Source organism: Actinia tenebrosa, unplaced genomic scaffold, assembly GCF_029948245.1.
Source record: "Actinia tenebrosa isolate PJP-AT-01 unplaced genomic scaffold, QUT_ActTen_1.0 PGA_scaffold8__29_contigs__length_14323225, whole genome shotgun sequence".
Taxonomy (NCBI): Eukaryota; Metazoa; Cnidaria; class Anthozoa; order Actiniaria; family Actiniidae; genus Actinia; species Actinia tenebrosa.
This window is the reverse complement of record NW_028292585.1, coordinates 5,303,803-5,321,876: the sequence shown is the minus strand read 5'-3', so window position 1 is coordinate 5,321,876 and position 18,074 is coordinate 5,303,803. Positions and strand designations below refer to the sequence as shown.

The following is an 18,074-nucleotide window of genomic DNA, read 5'->3' as shown; positions in this document are numbered from 1 at the left end:
ATTATACGTAACGTGTTTGTGTGTGTTTGTGTATGCGTGGGTGTTTAAATGCATGTATATGGCAAAGCTAAATAAATAAATAAATAAAAACTGAAAAATATTTTATAATGGACCAGTACCAGTCTTCCTCCGTTTTTCAAATCCAAAATGGCGGTCAATATGTTGTCAAAGGTCTTTGATTCTCTTTGAAGATAAATATCCCTTTCCTTGATAGAAATGGCTTCAAAACCTCCCGAAGAGACTCGCTTTACAGTGCTCTCGCACGAGAGTGTGAACCTTTATGCAGAGACTATCGGAATAACTGGTCTACCGACTGATTTAAGTAAATCTTTAGCAGAGGACACGACATACAGAATGAGGCACATTATCCAGGTATAAGAGGACGATAAAGAGAAATATTATGACCTGGTATCCTTACACTAGGCATTCTTTCGCGTAAGAACAAAATTGCAAAATGTTTATAGTGAAACTATTTGAGGGGGAAGATTTTTAAGGGGAGGGGTACTTGACTGCCATGGAAATGTTAGGAAAAGTGAAAATCAGAGACCTTGAAAAAAATCCTTGTGGCAAGGGAGACAACATCAAACAAACTCAACTCACATATGACCCAGTTTGAGCCAGGGCTTGAACCTGGACCACAGCTGTGAGAGGCGGTAAAAAACAGTGGATATTTCTTTGGTAATTGCATTATCCTGCTTCTAGAGTACTATTTATTTACCCATTTTTGCATATGATAATAATAATAAATAAATAATAAATGGGATTTAGCAGTGGCATTTCTATAGAGTGGCTCTTCATCCACTGTAATTCCAATTGGAATTTAGGAGTTGATTTTTTGCGGAGGTAGGAAAGCTGAGGAACCCGGAAAACCCTTGAAGCACAGGAGAGAACCAACAAACAACTCTACTCACATGACACCGAGCTCAGTGGGACCCGAACCCTGGTCGCATTGGTGAGAGGCAAGCACTCTCACCGCTACGACACCCGTGCTTCCCGTATATTCTTCTATTGCAACCCACTCATATTATATTTCCATCCTTTCATCTATTTACCTTCCCACAAATCCATCCATCCATTCCACACTTCCATCCACTCCTCCTTTAAATTATCTATCCCACCAATTCAACTATCTATTCTTTCTTTCCTTCCTATACATTCATTCATTTCACCCATCAATCTAGCACACCCATTCATTCATTCATTCATCCTGTTCTACCCAACTATTCATCCTTACATTCATTTTTCTGTCTGCCCATTAATCAACCCAATGTCCCATCCACCAATTAAAAAATGATCAACCAATTCATCTGTGAAATGACCTATATACCAAACAATCAATCCAATCCATCTATTCTAATCTAATCCATCCATCCATTTTTTCATCTAATCCATCCATCCATTTTTTATTCATTTGTGTTTCTTTATTATTGAAGAATGCAGCCCAATTTATGAAACATGGCAGGAGAAAACGAATGACAACAGAAGATTTGAACAGAGCATTACAACTATGTAGTGTTGAGGTACATAAATAACCTCTTGAAATATTATGAAAGTGGTCTATACCATCTGTACTGCTGCTTAGAAATCTTGAGTTAGTACACAATCCCTCAAATGTTTATCAAACCCTGAAGCAATCTCTTGGCTGATCTAAGTCAGGGCACAACTAACTCACAGATTGAAATTGTAATTTACCTTGTTGGATTTTGTTAAGAGAGGAAAACCATAAAAGATAAAAACCTTCCATCAAGGTAGATTCGAGACTTATAAATCAAACTCTATTCTCGTGTGATGCTGAGTCCAGAGATCAATCAGAGATGAGACTTGGGTTAGTATAGTACTTCTAACATTCACGCCCTATTTCTGTTGTTTGATGTCAGGTTTGAATTGCGATGGAAAACCTGTCAGCATTGATACTAACAGGGGAGAGCGGGGCTGAATTCAAAACCCAGTACAGGTTTTCCATCAAAATTCAAACCCTCTGGACATCAAACATTTAAAACAGGGCTTGGTTGTTTTTTAAACCAGTTAAAATGCATGTGCTCAGATTAGCATTGAAATTCAAGACCTCGGGCCTGTGGCCCTCGATCTTGAACTTCAATGCAAACCCTTGCCCTAGTGTTTTAACCTTTATTTAGTGTACAGTAACTAAATGCTGCTGTTATTTGTCCTTTTAGCCAATATATGGGTATGGTTCTGCAGAAGAAATGCCATTCCGCAGCACAAGTCTTAAAGATGTTGACATCTTCTTTGTTGAGGAGAAAGATGTGTCAGTACGTGAACTTGCTCTTGGGACTGTCCTTCCTACTGACCCAGGGAAAACAACTGTTAAAGGTATCTTATACTGTATAATATATGTAATTCATTATTACCGTGCGACTATATCAACCAATCACCACTCAGACAAATTGAATTAGCCAATCACAATTGAGTATTTAAACAATAAAATCTGCACAAATTTTCACATTTCCCCCCCATAATCTAAAATCTACAAAGCTTTTCAATGTTGTATCACAGCATATTGGGACAATCACAACAGAGCTAGGCTTCAAACTAAGTGAAAGCCCAAAGATCGAATTAGAATTTAGTAGTTGATTTTTGAGGTGGGAGGAAAACCGGAGAACCCGGAGAAAAACCCTCGAAGCACAGGAGAGAACCAACAAACAACTCTACTCACACACGTCATCGAGTTTGGCAGGACTCGAACTTGTGCCGCATTGCTGAGAGGTGGCGCATTAGCAGCGCACGCCAACGGTGCTTCCCATGAATAATATAAAAGCATATATTTTGTGTGTGCAAGATCACATATGAACAATAAACAGTTTAAATTCCAGAATTCACCACCATTATTTTATATTCAGCGTCAAAAATGCCATTTGCTAATTTTATTAAAACATTTGTTTGGGTGGCCTTGGTTAATGAAGTCACATTGGAATAGAGAGCAAACAATATAACCGTGAAATGTTAGCAATACTAAATAGCACAATTTCATGCAAATTCCATTGTTTCTATTGTTTAATTAGCACTATTTGGTACTATTTAGTAATTAGTGTTTCACAGATTAATTGCTTGCACTCTATCTTTTTAAGAATGATAGCATAAGCAATAGTCAAACACAGCATGGATATTATGTTTTAGAGGTAATCCAGCCTTGCCTTTTTCATTCTTCTAATGTGGACAATTAAAAGACTGCAAATTGCTGCCTGACTGATAAACACATTTCTTTGCTTTTGTGGGCAGAGTCATGCCTGTTTGTTGCCAGAAACATGATGGTTTTTTTCCCTACGAAATTGTGGTTTATTTGGAATCATAGTGGAACATAAGGGAAGGCGATATTTCCCCATACTTATAGTTAATATGCAAATAAGTTGTGTTGATGGGGCTTTTGCCTAATGTATCATGACGTATCAATGCTTTTTTCTCCTACAAAACTGTGTTTGGAGGGGATTAGTAGAAGTACGTAAAAAGATGCGACATTTCCCCGTACTTATAGTTAATATGCAAATAAGTTGTGTTGATGAGGCTTTTGCCTAATGTATCATGACGTATCAATGCTTTTTTCTCCTACAAAACTGCGTTTGGTTGGGATTAGTAGAAGTACGTAAAAAGATGCGACATTTCCCCGTACTTATAGTTAATATGCAAATAAGTTGTGTTGGGGGACTTTTGCCTAATGTATCAATTATGTATTTTTCTCCTACAAAACTGCGGTTGGTAGGGATTTATAGAAGTACGTAAAAAGATGCGACATTTGCCAGTGCTTATAGTTAATATGCAAATAAGTTGTGTTGATAAGGCTTTTATCTAATGTATCAATTATGCATTTTTCTCCTATGAAACTGTGGTTGGTTGGGATTCGTAGAAGTACGTAAAAAGATGCGACATTTCCCAGTGCTTATAGTTAATATGCAAATAAGTTGTGTTGGTGGGGCTTTTGCCTAATGTATCAATCCAGTCATTGCACTTTCACACTGGTCTTAACTATCGTGTTCACAAACTGCTGAAGCCTGAATGTCAGACAGCTATTGAAACCATCGTTAAAGATTGTGGGTTATTTATCTTGTAACGAACCTAGATTTCTTTTGTAATTTACCTGCCTTTGGTGAATTATCAAACATGTAAAAAATGAGTAGTACTAGAAATTATCCATACCCCTTACCCCACGGTGGAATTTGGAATTTCTGAGGGGTGGGGGGTTCAGAGAAAGAACAAAATTACAGAGTTTGTATTGAAGAAAATTGGAATTTTTTGGGGAAGTGGAAACAGATTGATGTTAGATTCCTTCCTCTCCACTGCCAGTATTATTTGTCACATTCAATGATATGTAACATGGGATTTCATTAATTTTAGTTAATAGTTTTAACCAGTTTTGGGTTGCCTGTGGTAGGTAATAAAGAGAGAGCCTGGAAATTACTAGCAAGGGTATCATAGTGTGCATAGTGATAAGGTGTAAGAAGTGTTTTTCTTTATTGAAGCTCATTGGCTGTGCATTGAGGGAGCCCCACCTAATCAAGCACATGGTACAGGCATAGGTATGTATAATTTGCGCAAAGTGAACCATAATATTTTCACCCTAAAACAACCTTCTCTGGGCTGATCAAAGTCAGGGCACAGCTAACTCACAGATCAAACAACCTCTGGGCTGGACAATGTCAGGGCATGGCTAACTTACCGATTAAACCATAAAACAACCTCTATTCTGATCAAAGTCAATATGCTCATAAGGACACTTTCAATATATGTGTAGACGTATTGCAGCATTACACTTGCAATACAGACTAGTCCATGTGCAACATGTATGTCTAGACCACTTGCACAAATTTCTATACACATTGCAACAAATGTCTAGACACATTGCAACAACTGTCTAGACACATTGCAACAAATGTCTAGACAACTGGCAATGATGTCTGGCTCACTCACAGCAAATGTCTAGACACATTGCAATGATTTAGACATGATTATACATTACTTTTATAAATGGCTAATGCTAATTTTTGCATAAACGTTAAATAACAATGTTTTTGGAGTGAAAACCCTATTAAATCATTGACCTTGTTCATTTAGATAATGTGTGAGTTCCTAATGAAAGCAATAAAGCCTTGACAAGATGTGAGCATTGAAGTTTTGAAAATGCACCAAAACGATGCCACCAAGGCCTCTATAGCTAGTGATAAATCCATACGAAACTCTATTTTTGATAGGTCATAACTTCTTTTGTATTCAGTCAAACTCAACAAAATTTTCTGGAAAGAACTTTCTCAAATAGCATTGATAGTTTTTGTTCAAAATACCTCATTTTCTCTATCAGAAAAAACTTAATTATGACAGTCTTCTATAGAAAAAAAAAGAGGTATATGATAATGGTACTGAATATAAAAGTGAAACGACATTTTGTTTTTGCAACAGGGAGACAAGCAGGAGGTGGAGCACAACACAAGTCATTATCACAGGTAGGGAATACTTTGCCAAATGCATTATTTTGCTTTACGAAGCCTCTTTTTCATTGATTAAAAAACCTTCAAATTCTATTAATAACCTGAAACAACCTCTGAGCTGACGTAAGTCAGGGCACGGCTAATTCACAGATTGAGCCCTGAAATAATCTCTGGGCTGATCTAATTGGGGAAATGGATAGCTCGCAGTTAGAATTGGAATTTATCAAATTGTGAAGGTAAGAAAACAGCAGAACGCATATAGAAAAATTCTCAAATCAAAGGAGATACTCTACTCACATGATGTGTGTGTAGTCCTGGAGTTGAATCTGAGACACCAGAGGTGAGGGTACAATGTGCTAACGCTATGCCATCCTTGATACCCATGAACTCTCATTAATTCTTATGGTAATAAACATGACTGACACATGATAGAGCAGTTTTTGTATGACTGTAAAAAGCTCAGTGCTGTATGCGTGTCTTGCCCCAACCACAATGTTTTCTAGAATTGTGATTGCCTAATTTTTATCTCGCCCAATGTGAGTGGTCTGGCAGTGCTGTGACCTTGGCATGATCGTGTTCATGCTATATTTCTGGTATTTGAGTAGATGTAGAGTACATTTTTGCACAAATAGTCCCTTTCACAGTTCCCTGCACCATCTTGAAAGGTAGCCGTGCCTTTGTATCGAAGCAAGACGAATGGTGAGCTTGCAATGATAGAGACATTTGAATAATTGTTCAAGGTGTTAAAAAAGGTCCCTCTCATTGCAAGCTCACCATTTGTCTTGCTTCGATGCAAAGGCACGGCTACCTTTCAAGATGGTGCAGGGAACTGTGAAGGGGACTATTGATTGGTCCAACGTATGCCTTGATGTGTCATGATTGCGTTTATGCCTTGAGCTTTTCATAGTCACACGAAAACTACTCTGAAAGTTCATTGAACACCAATTTATGTTTTTAGGCTTGCATTAATTATTATGAGCAAATTACCAAATCAGTACTTGGAGAAAATGACAGGTGCCGTAAGGTAAGCTCAGTTGGTAAGAGCATTGGTCTGTTTTTGCCACCAACCTGATTGATGTTAATGAAGTGCTATATTTTACAAGTGTTGCCAACTGTTCTCCCTTCCTTTGCACCGTTCCCCTTGGAAAGCTCTTGTAATGAAAAGTGCATGCTGTGATTTGTCAAAAATAACAAAATTAACGAGCAAGATTTGAAGCAAATCTAATCCAGTGAAGACGCCGTCGACCCAGGGTTCGTGCTACTCCTTAAACTCCCTGAAAATTCCTTGAATTTAATTCACGTTTTCAAGGGCACTTGAAAAGCTCTTGAATTTTACGATTTTAACAAAACTCCTTGAAAACTCCTTGAATTTTTGCTTTGATCATTACTTGCATGGTTCTGAAATAGATCTAGTCAGAAAGATCAGAAAATCTGAAAGTCAACCATATGCAACCACCGTGTAAAACCTTGGCTGAACATACTCCTTGCAAAATATTTTTGGGTCCTTGTATACTCCTTGAATAATCCTTGAATTTTAAGTGGTTACCTGAGCACGAACCCTGCGACCCTTTTTAGAGCCTGTGCTTATAGCTATTACAAGACAGGGCCCACAGGAATTACCAAAAGCTGTTGTGGTGTCCCTGCCCTAAAGGAAAAGTTAATAAAATAAATAAATAAAAATGAAATATCCTGTTAACACATTAAAAAACATATTATCATCAATAGAGCGAACATGTACTTTGGCCTTGGTCAATAAAATTAGTAAATGTCTGTTCTTTTTTAGAGCATACTGACACATGGTAAAATATTTCCATTGATTTTCAGGTCAGCCTTAATGATTTGAAATCCAACCCAAAGATATCGTCACTACTTGCCTACTTTGTCAATTTCATATCTTCTGGGGTAAGTAAATTAGTTTAAATGTCCACCTTTTAAAAAAGTAATAGTTTTCATTTATTCAGTCTATTCCCATTCATGCATCCATGCATCCATCCATGCATCCATCCATCCATCCATCCATCCATCTAGTCTGGTAGCAGAGGGGGATTTCGTTCAACCCACGGATTAGAAAAGGTTTGAATTCGGATTCCGGAAGAACTTCACCCCCTGAACAACACCTGGTAGTTAGTGGAGTCGAATTGTGGTATAGGTTTTGAGTTAAGGGGAGGTTTTTATTTTAGACCAAAAACCACAGGGTATCCAATAATGATTTTTTGGAAAAAAAGCTTTTTCATTTAAAATTGCTACAGAAAAGCATCAAACATTACACAATCCATAGCCAATACCTCCTTGAGAATAGTATGTCAGTATAACCCTGTTAGGAATATAACATATCTTCTGCGCATTACACAAAATCTTAAATCTTGAATTGACATTTGTGAACTGCTCTTTTCGACTGTAAAAATCTCCAGTTTTATGAAAGATGTTGGTCATCAAAAAATATTTTTAAGATGAACGATAACAATGCATTACATTGATTTTTTTAGTCACGTGAAAATATTCAACACTAATACTAGAGGTTCGGAATGTTTTGTCTCTTACTTTATGGCCTAAAGACGACATGATAGCTGGCTCGTTACAGCACTTTAGTTAGTTACTTAACTAGAAATAATGAATCAACCATATATGGTTATCCATTTGTATGATATTAATTTGTTTTCTGTATCGAGTATGCAGGTATACTTATGTTAGGTGAACCTTATGACAGAGTGAAGTTGTTCACTCTTCCTCATCGCTGTCATCTTCCAAGTCGTCGTCAGATCCCTCATCTGAGTCACTGTAATATTGCTCAGCTGTAGAATGTGGGTTATTGCATGTTTCGTCACGCATGCAAAAGCACGACTCCGTACAGGAGAGTCCTGAATTGTAGCAGGAGCAATTACCTTGACACCGAGACTTCTTACAGTTACATGTAGTTAGCTCAACAAGACTGCGTGGAGCAGGATCCTTCGTCATATAGACTGGTTTGAGAGTACCATCTTCTATCTCCCATCCATGGCCTTCTGGACTCTGTAGATTCTGCATCGCTATGAGGGAGCTTCTCCAGATAAATGTTTGGTAGCTTGCGCGCTTCATGTGCTGTCTCAAGCTGTCTGATGTTGGCGGAAGAGCCTCATTTCTGCGTTTACGCTGTTGGCAAAACATTAGGTACCGTAGCTCGTCCATGGTACTTGTGCTTCTTTTCGTATTGGGATATAGATCACGTATGAAAGCTTCCGTCTTTTCAGCAAGCGTATCATCCAAATCTGGCTGCTGACCAAACAGGCTGAGAGTTATCTGGTGAGTTGCACTGCACTTGAGGGCAATCCACGGTTTCTTCTTCCCACGATGGGATATGCTGCTCGTCGAATCGCAGCCAGTGAGGGCGTGGAATGCTGGCAGACACTGACACAACCTTTCTCCTAGGCTTTGCTGGATAGTATGCACTGGAATGTATCTCTGACGGTCGCTTAAGCCAGTACGAAACCACAACTTTCTGCATTCAATTTCAGAGAAATGGGATACACATAGGACAAGAACGTCGGTATCTGGAGACTGGATGATGATTACAGAGGTAGGAGACTCTCACAGCATATGCAGCATGAAGGATCATTCGTGTATCTGCTTCCTCGTGATTGGACTTAAGGGCGTCAATGTCTTCAGTTGGTCTTGCGCGTGTGATCCTCACAGCTCTCTCTCCATCAGCCAGACCTCCTCCGATGATAAGGTGTTTTCCTTGCTTCAGCTTTTCTTGCCCAATCTTGCACAATAAAGAGGTCAGAAAGTCACACAAGTTGATCTTATTCTTTGGGTTTTGGATGTACTTTGCCCACTGTTTGGGCACTGGTGTATTAGGACCAGTTATTCTGACTTCAAGAGCATCTGAGGACCCTCTTCTGGTACGCTCTCCAGCTTTGATAGAAGTCGTCCAGTATTGATCAAACACGAGGTGAACTGCTGTGCAATTGTTATTTGAAAGCTGCGCTACAACAATGGCGAAGTATTTCAAGGCAAGTTCAGCGAATGTACTTGCTTCACAAGATTTGTGCATCTGGATAAGTGCCATAATCAATGATATGAACGATGTCACCTTCTGATACTGGAAGTGTTGTTTGAGCATTGACTCCATCTTCCAGAACTGATGTCAGGTCACTTTTTGTAGATTTTCTTATGCTACCATTGATGTGTACTAGTGAACAGGGCACTGGAGATAACTCATACGACAGAACTTCTCTAAGATTGATCTGTCTTACATTTGCCACGATAAGCAATCTTCCAAATAAATCTCTGTCAGCTTTCACGGTTATCAAACGCTCGTCTGCTGCTCTGAGTTGTACTTTCCTTGAAGTTGTCTCAAACGTCTTTATTTTGAGTTTAGTGATGGGATCCCAAAAACTTATGGTGTTTGTGTTGATTCGCTTCTCTATGAAAGTGGACATGTGCTCTTTGCCTTTCTTGGTACAGCTAACAAATGCGTCTCCCAAGTCTCCAGGTAAGACTACACCAGTGGCAAAGTTCATAATATCTGTCGCGGTATCTTGAGAAAATGGATCTGTCATTAAACCTGTCGAGAAGCAAGATAGTAGCTTCTGAACATCCTCCTCATCTCGTTTAACTCTCTTCGTTGATGCCTCTTTGTGAACTTCCTGTTCGTTTGATTGTAGGCCGTACATTTGCTTCAGTGCTGAAGTAATAGATGCGCGCTCATGGGCAGTCAGGAACCATCGATTTAGGGCTGCAGGGTTCTGAGATATACCGATGATGCCTCCTTTTGCTTTGGAGTCGGCATTTATAGATTGCTCTAGCGCCATATCTGTCCACACCTGCGCAAATGGGTTAGTGGAACGACTAACTGCATGACCACCGGACTGAAATTCCTCATAAACTCTTGGATGTACTTTGGCCAGGCCATTCATATCTGAGAGATAAACAGGCAGCCATCTGGCGTAGTTTTGGCGATCCATAGTGAAGAAGTGAGGTAACATAGCAGCTACTGTGGTAAAATGAAGATCCCAGTCAGCTGTTCGTTCTGCCTTGATAAACTGAAGTAGAATGTTGACCATGGACATGTATTCCTCCCAGAATGCAAACATCTTCGATTCAGTGCTCCCTGTCTTCTTGTATTCTTTAAACAGCTCGGTAACCTCGGTTAAGTCTGTTTCTAGTTTATGGATGCTCTTGCTCACCTTTTCTTTCTTCTCCACTACCGTGATTGACTCTTGTATCTTCTGAAAAAGATGGTTTCTTTGACGGCCAATCACTTCATTGTCGTTAGTTTGGCACCATTCAAGGAAAGCTCGCCACATTAAGCGGAAGAATGCTTCCATAGTAAGCTTGTGGGCTCTTACTCCACGATTATAGGCTTTTCCCTTCATTAATGCCGATGCTGCGCCAGCTCCAAAAACGCCAGATTCAACAAGGAGATCATCTAACCCCGAGCTGGCATATTTCTTGCCCATTAGCGACAGAAAGTTTAAGGCTATATGAAAACCACCGACACGAATTACGACATCTGAGAATTCATCTGAGAACCTCCATTGTAGCTGCTTGGCTTTTATGTACATCGCCAAGTCGAAAGTTATAACAGTATCTGCCTGTCCAACGCTAGCGCTAATTGCCTGAGCATGCTTTAGGACAGTGTAGATGGTACTGAAATCGGTAGATGATCCTTCTATCAAAGGACAATAGCCAATGTTATTAGTACATGGAATATCGGGGAAGAGAATGGAGTTGAAACCGCTCCAACTTGGGATGGACTGATTCTCACATGCTTCTACGATTACATCTTGGGATAGACATCTGTCGTTTAACCTTAATACTTTCCATGTAACATCATTTGATGTTGCACAGTTAAATGCTTCACTCTCTCCGGTGAACCACTCCTTGTCAACTTTGCCAACGTACTCAGCGACAGTTGGTCTCTTACCGTGCACTGAGCATTCTTCTAGAGTAATCACGCTTTCGTCTGTCTGAAGCGATCTTTGTCTTGTTTCGTGTTGGGCAAGACGTGTGGAGGGCAGCTCGGGTCCGAACTGCTTTTTCTGATACACAACCATTGTAGTCGCATGCGTGGTATTCTTACCATCAAGCGTCTCCTCGTTAATGTCACTGTTATCTGCAGCCAGCTGCACAAATAAGCCTGGTGATATATTGGTGGGTACTACCGTGCCATATTCATGCGCCTTAGCTAACACCTCCATGGCAATGCTAGTGTCTACTGCTCTGAAATCGTCATACGAGCAGCAATGGCCCATCCTATTAAGGAGGGTTATCAGGCCCTTGGATGCTGTAAGATGGTGAACACACATAGCAAGACAGACTTGTTTTGGCAGTTTCACCCTACTTTTACTGCAGCAGTAAATGACATCCTGGGCAATGCTTAAAACCTGTCTTTCATCATTGGCGTTATTACACTCTGTATCACAACCTGAAAGCTGAGTCTCTTTGGTAATGTCGGATGTTACCAGAAGACGCAGAAGCAAGTGCAGGGAGACGGGAATTATGCGCTGCGTGGATGCAAGACCAACATCACTGACGTTGAGGGGTTTTGTTGAAATTCCTCTTACTTCTGATATTTTCTTCTTGATGTGTTTTGCCACTCGAAATATCTCAGTCTCTATGCACTGTTCATCCTTTTGACGCTGCAATTCAGCCCAATCATTCAATATACCCTGCACTATAATAGTGCTGCCATAAACAAGTTCTGGTTTGTTACGAGCAATCGGGGGGTGAAAAACCAACTTGTCTCCAAAATGCTTTTGGAGTCTTGCTTTTAGATGCTGCTTAGTGTAACTACTTCCATTGACACCTTTAGTTGTTAGGATGTCTTGATACATGGAGAGAAGAGATGCCATGTCGTAAGCTTTTCCTTCCCGGATACCACGTGTTATCTCGACTGCAAACTCCTGAAATGAAACTTCATACATAGAGTCATGGTCTTCAGTCTTTGCATCTTTTTTAAGAAGATACAGTGAATAGCAATTCTTGTGGTATTTTGCTTCAGCGGCCATTAGGTCATACCTAATGCTTCTAAGAACATGGAGCATCGATTCGTCCCCTTTTGCTTCTGCAGCCTTTCTAATGCTACTGGATGCTTCAAACGTGCAAACATTAATTAGTTCCTTACATTTCTTGTAAGTTCTATTTTTGCAAAACAAACACTTTGACCAGTCCGGAACCTCAGACACGGATCGAGAAAGTCTACCAGTCTCATTTGCTTTGTCGCCATCACCTTTGGTATTTTCATCCCTGCAATTAAAAGAATTCACTACATGGCGAATATTTTCTGCGCTCGTGTAAGACGCATAGAATGGCGAGTGCCATACAAACCCCTCAGAAGCACCACTTACAAGGATGCAAAGCACTTCATCTCATCTTCGTTTTGCTGAGGATATGAGCTTGATAACGGAAGAATCTTTGCCCGTCCTTAGAGGCTCACTCCCTCGAGATTGTTGGCAAATGATACATTTGCTAATGTCAAGCTTCCTTCTTTTCGGCTCAGGAGGAAGGGGCAATGAAAAGCTACTTTCAGCAGACGACTCAACTATTTTTTCTTTTTCACTCTCCATGGTAACAACTAAGAAATGGATATATAGGAAAACAAGGCATTAATTAAACGTCATTAGTCAAAGCAACCACGTCCCAGCGATGTTTGACGTTTTAATTGCTCTTATTTCATATATATTTTCTTCTCGTATTAAATTGTTGCTATAGAAGAAAGTTTTATCAATGTTTTTTTTCAATAGTTCTTAAGTTTATGTAGTACTGTAAAAAAGGCATATATAAACATACTTACAGTCTTTACAGACACAACAAAGATGAATCCATGGAGGCTGCCATGTTGGATGTGACGTAATAGCCTCGATATGACGTTCAAGGAAGCGAGGCTGAAATGCATTTCCGCTTCCTTTTGACCAATATCTCAAATTAAAACGCTTTAGAAAAAATTTGAGATCATCTAAGTTCTACAAATTCCATACCAAAAATCTGCTACAATAAATGGATGATTAAAAATATTTTTTTTATTTTGTAGATTATTTTTGTTTAAATAAATCATATAGCGAAAACTTTTTATATACCTTATAGTTCCAAATTAGTTAAAAGTAAAGATACCACAATAGAATTTGTAGCTGTGTAATGTTTGATGCTTTTCTGTAGCAATTTTAAATGAAAAAGTTTTTTTTCCAAAAAATCATTATTGGGTACCCTGTGGTTTTTGGTCTAAAATAAAAACCTCCCCTTAACTCAAAACCTATACCACAATTCGACTCCACTAACTACCAGGTGTTGTTCAGGGGGTAAAGTTCTCCCAGAATCCACATTCAAACCTTTTCTAATCCGTGGGTTGAACGAAACCCTCATTTTCCGGCTTCTGCTACCTGACTAATCCATCCATCCATCCATCCATCCATCCGTCCGTCCATCCATCATCATCACATCATATTATATTATTAACTCTGAATTCTTTATACTTCAAATCAACTCACCAATTCATGAATAATACTATATTTTCATACATTATCAGGTCAAGACCTACAGCCATGATATGAAACAACTGAGTCACTTGCTCTCAATGGTCAGGTCTCTCATAGACAATCCATCTCTCTTCCTAGAACCCTATGTAAGTACATGTCTAGGCAATGATCTCGTTGATACATACAGGGAGCACAAGGCCTTGTCATGCAGCTCTCAGAACATATAGCAGTATATGAAAAAATTTATTATTTTTATGGCTGTGTTTGTACTCTTTGATATAGTGGGACACACAGGTGTAGTTTACTGCTCATGCACCCCTTCTCACTGCTATGGCTATGGGTTCCAACCAGACTAGCCATCATACCAGCCCGTAGCCACCAGTATGGTTGATCCGGTTTCAACTGCACCACTTATTACCTTCAGAACCATTTTTCCCCCTCATAAAAAAAATTTTAATATAAAAACAGGACTACCTCTTTTTTTAAACCTGACCAATGCCAAGTGTTGGCTACAGCCTTGCATGTATCAATGAGTAGAGTTATTTGTTAGTTCTCTCAATGTCATTCAAGGGTTTTTCCCCCAGGTCCTCCAGTGTTCCACCCTCCACAAAAATCAATTTCTTTAGTCCCAATTCAATCATTTAACGAGGGCCTAACCAATGTGCTACCCTTGTAAAACAAAAACAAAACTTACACAGTATTCCGATGACCACCATACATGTTTCCTGTCAGACGACATCTGATGATAAAGTTCTCTTTTGACTATATTTCAGGTTATTCAGCTGGTAACAGCTGTTATGTACTGCCTGCTAGAGAGTCTTGCTGTATCTTTTAATCCTGCGAATGATCACTGGCGGCTGCGAGATGACGCAGCTCGTATCTTGGCTCACATCAGTCGGTAGGTATAAAAAGATAGATGACATTATAACACAATTATTTAACAACACCCAAAGGGAAGCTATTGGTTATTGGTGAATATTTTCCAAGCCACAGGTGTTTGAGCGGCGAGGTAAATATTACCATAATCACTGAGCCTGAGGGGAATAATTGTTTTAGTATAATCTTAGATTTGAGTATCAGAGAAAAGACGAAATTCAGGATAAAAAACGCTTTAGTATTACTTCTGATCTGGAAGACTTTGGAAAACCTCATAGTCACCGCTTGAGGAGTTTGAGTTGCATCCATATCCGTGTGTAGTTCTCATGCGCAACCGTTAAACAAAGAAATACTACTGTAGAGATCATGACACGTGGTCTGAAATGGAAAAAATAGATCCAATCTAGAGGTCTATTGAGTATAGTTCATTATTATTGATATTATTTATTGCAGTAAGTGTAATAATAGTGTGAACTATCTGCGACAACAACTGCTCATGACACTACAGGAGGTGCTCGTAGATGATGGACGGCCATACTGTTCTCATTATGGTGCTGTGGTTGGATTGACTGAACTGGGACCAGAGGTATGTAACACGTTATGTTACTCGGGCTTCCTGTGGAATGCACAATTTATAAAATGGCGTTTTATGAAGTTTTCCATCGTCACAAATTGCCGCTGAGCTCATGATAACGAAGGCTCGTAACTAAACTAGAGCCCAGAAACAAGTCCTTGGAAGCCCAAGTGTACGTTCTGAGAGCGACTAAGCTTTTTGTAAAATAAAAAGATATGTAGAATGTACGAAGAAAGAGTTAGAGGTAAAGAATAAGGAGAACGTAGAGAATAAGACTATTATATATCGAAGCAGGAGGAGACAAAGAAGTAGGAGAAGTGAAAACGAAATAGAAGGAGAATAAAATAAAGAAAAAGTGATGGAAGGAAAGATGAGGGATGTAATAAGGAAGAAAAGAAGGAAAAGACGGGAAAGAAAAATTGGGAAAACGAAGAATGGGAAGAAAAAATGGGAAGAAGAAAATGGGAGTGAACAAGAAAAGGGAAAATATATGAAAATAGAAGTAATAAAAAGGAAGGCGTGAAGAATATGCTGAACGTAGTTGTTTGTGATGTTCTTGACAGGCATTAGAGCAGTTTCTATTACCATACCTCAAAAACTACTGGCAACTGTTACAACAAGTCCTTCAAGACAACAGTCCATCCAATGCCGTCTTGCAGGGCGAGGCTTATCAGGTGTACGGAGCGTTACTCGTAAGTTTTAAGCAAATGAACTTTTGATCAATATTGTTAGGCTATAGACCTTATTCGTTGCGTTACAATGTTTTCCCATTTCAGACCACGTGTCATTCCCAAGAGTGTCATTTCTTTGTTTAACGGTTGCATTCGGTTTTACACGAGGAGGCACATGAATATAGATACAAAGCAAACAAAGAATCTTATTATCGAAAGATTGGTATGTGGTCTGAAATGGGAAAACATTGTAACGCAACGCAACGAATGAGGTCTATTTTGAATCAAGGGGGGAGTATCAGTTGTGCACTCGCCTATCACCTCTGAGGTCTCATGTTTTATACCTGGGCGTGGCACCACATGTGAGTTGAATTGGGTAGGTCTCTCCCTCGATTTTTTTATTCGAGGGTTTTCCTTCGGATTCTCCGGTTTTCCTCTCTCCACAAATAGTCTGTCTAACAAGCTAAACAGACCTTTCCCAAGATACAGTTAAGAGCTCAAGAAATCTAAACTTACGAGTACTATTGAACTATGAGAGACTCGAGTGTGGTGAAAAATCAGACAATCTATTCCTACCTCCTTTCATTGTTAAATCGACAGTACACGATACTATGTGTTCAAACCTGGGCATTGACGAATAGTACAATTCTAATGAGTCCAATATTTCTTCTACTCTCACACATCATACGCGGCTTATTAGTGGCTGAATCTGTCTTAATTTTTCGGCTCTGTTTGCAATCTGTATATTGGTTTGATTCACAGCAAGCATCAGGTTGTCTTCTCAAGTCCAAAACCAAAGGAGTCCCAGTCAATTCGTACAACTTCCAAGTCAACAACTCCTCTCACCCCATGCTCCGCGCAAACCTCTCGCCGTGGGCTGGGACGAACATGATGGAACGCCGCCCATCATTCCCTACGAGATCTCGTTCGAGCTCTACGAACTCTACCACCCAATCAAACAGCGAGTACTATCGTTTGTATTCTATATTTGGCGATAGCATACTGCCTATGATTGCGTTCAATAACTGGCAAGACAGCAGCGTTACTAAAAATAACTTAATTCGAATTCAACCCCTGACGCATGCGTACTTCCCCCTTAGACCGTTACCGAGGGACTCCACAGCAATACGTGAACTTATTGAACGAAAAAAGGAATCGTTTCTAGCAAAGAGGTCCGAGTCCGAGTCTTCCAGCGAGCCCCTTCTTCATGCTGGAAGAAAAAGACAAAGAACAGAGGACGTGTCATTAAAACAGCCTGAAACTAAGAAAGAGAGAAAAGGGCCGTGGAGCGCACTGACGCTTAGCTCGCCCACAAAGCTCAGACCTTTTAACACAAACTATTTCGAAGCTCCTTCCTGCACTTCCAGAAGCAAAGGAAGTGTAGATCAAAGTTTATCGCGAAAAAAGAGCGGTAAATTTGCTAAAAGGAAAAATGAGGTGCCAAAGGAAGCGGAGATGGAGAGGAAGACAAGCGTTGATAAAAGCCTGCATATCGCCACAGGCAAAATGAAACGAAGATATCACAGAATCACAACTAGACCTTCAATTACCAACAAATCTCAATATGATTATCACTTAGGTGTTAGTTTTTGATTAGGCTGGTTACTATGACAACTGTTGTCATGGATACCTTATCTGACGAGAATGTCGTCTGCATAAAGTGCCGTGTTTTGATTCTGTACCAAATGCAAATTACGTACTTTTGTCTGGTTTTCGTGTTTTATTCTCTCTCACACACTCTCTCTCTCTCTCTCTCTTCACTACAAGAGCGGTTATAGCAGACATTATTAATGCTACAGAAGTGATAACTCTGTATAAATTAAGGGGTTGAACAAGTTGAACTGTAAAAAGATATTTAGATATTAACTTGAAACGACTAAATCGTAAATATTCTCTTGAAAATTATGCAGTTTTCTGTGAGCCTTTGTACTTACAGCGATAAAACAGCTAGTCGATATCTTTGGCTTACTTCGTTAAAGCACACGACACAAGAAACGCTACATAAATTTATTTTTGAAGGCAATGTAGCAACTGTAACTTTAACTAAAAGCGTATTTCCCGGTAA

At 39.5% G+C, this 18,074-nt stretch overlaps 1 protein-coding gene and 1 pseudogene across 1 annotated transcript; one reads left to right on the top strand and one right to left on the bottom strand.

Moving 5' to 3' along the window:
- The first annotated feature begins 148 nt into the window (after positions 1 to 148).
- Positions 149 to 17,713, top strand: LOC116308169 (TAF6-like RNA polymerase II p300/CBP-associated factor-associated factor 65 kDa subunit 6L). Its single transcript, XM_031718553.2, has 12 exons — positions 149 to 372; positions 1,434 to 1,520; positions 2,175 to 2,331; positions 4,473 to 4,529; positions 5,407 to 5,450; positions 6,394 to 6,459; positions 7,260 to 7,337; positions 13,939 to 14,034; positions 14,662 to 14,786; positions 15,218 to 15,350; positions 15,902 to 16,030; positions 16,772 to 17,713. Exons 1-12 carry the CDS (start codon positions 217 to 219, stop codon positions 17,600 to 17,602), a joined length of 1,959 nt encoding a protein of 652 aa, XP_031574413.2. The 5' UTR covers positions 149 to 216; the 3' UTR covers positions 17,603 to 17,713.
- Positions 8,154 to 9,027, bottom strand: LOC116287755 (uncharacterized; annotated as a pseudogene).
- Positions 17,714 to 18,074: the final 361 nt, after the last annotated feature.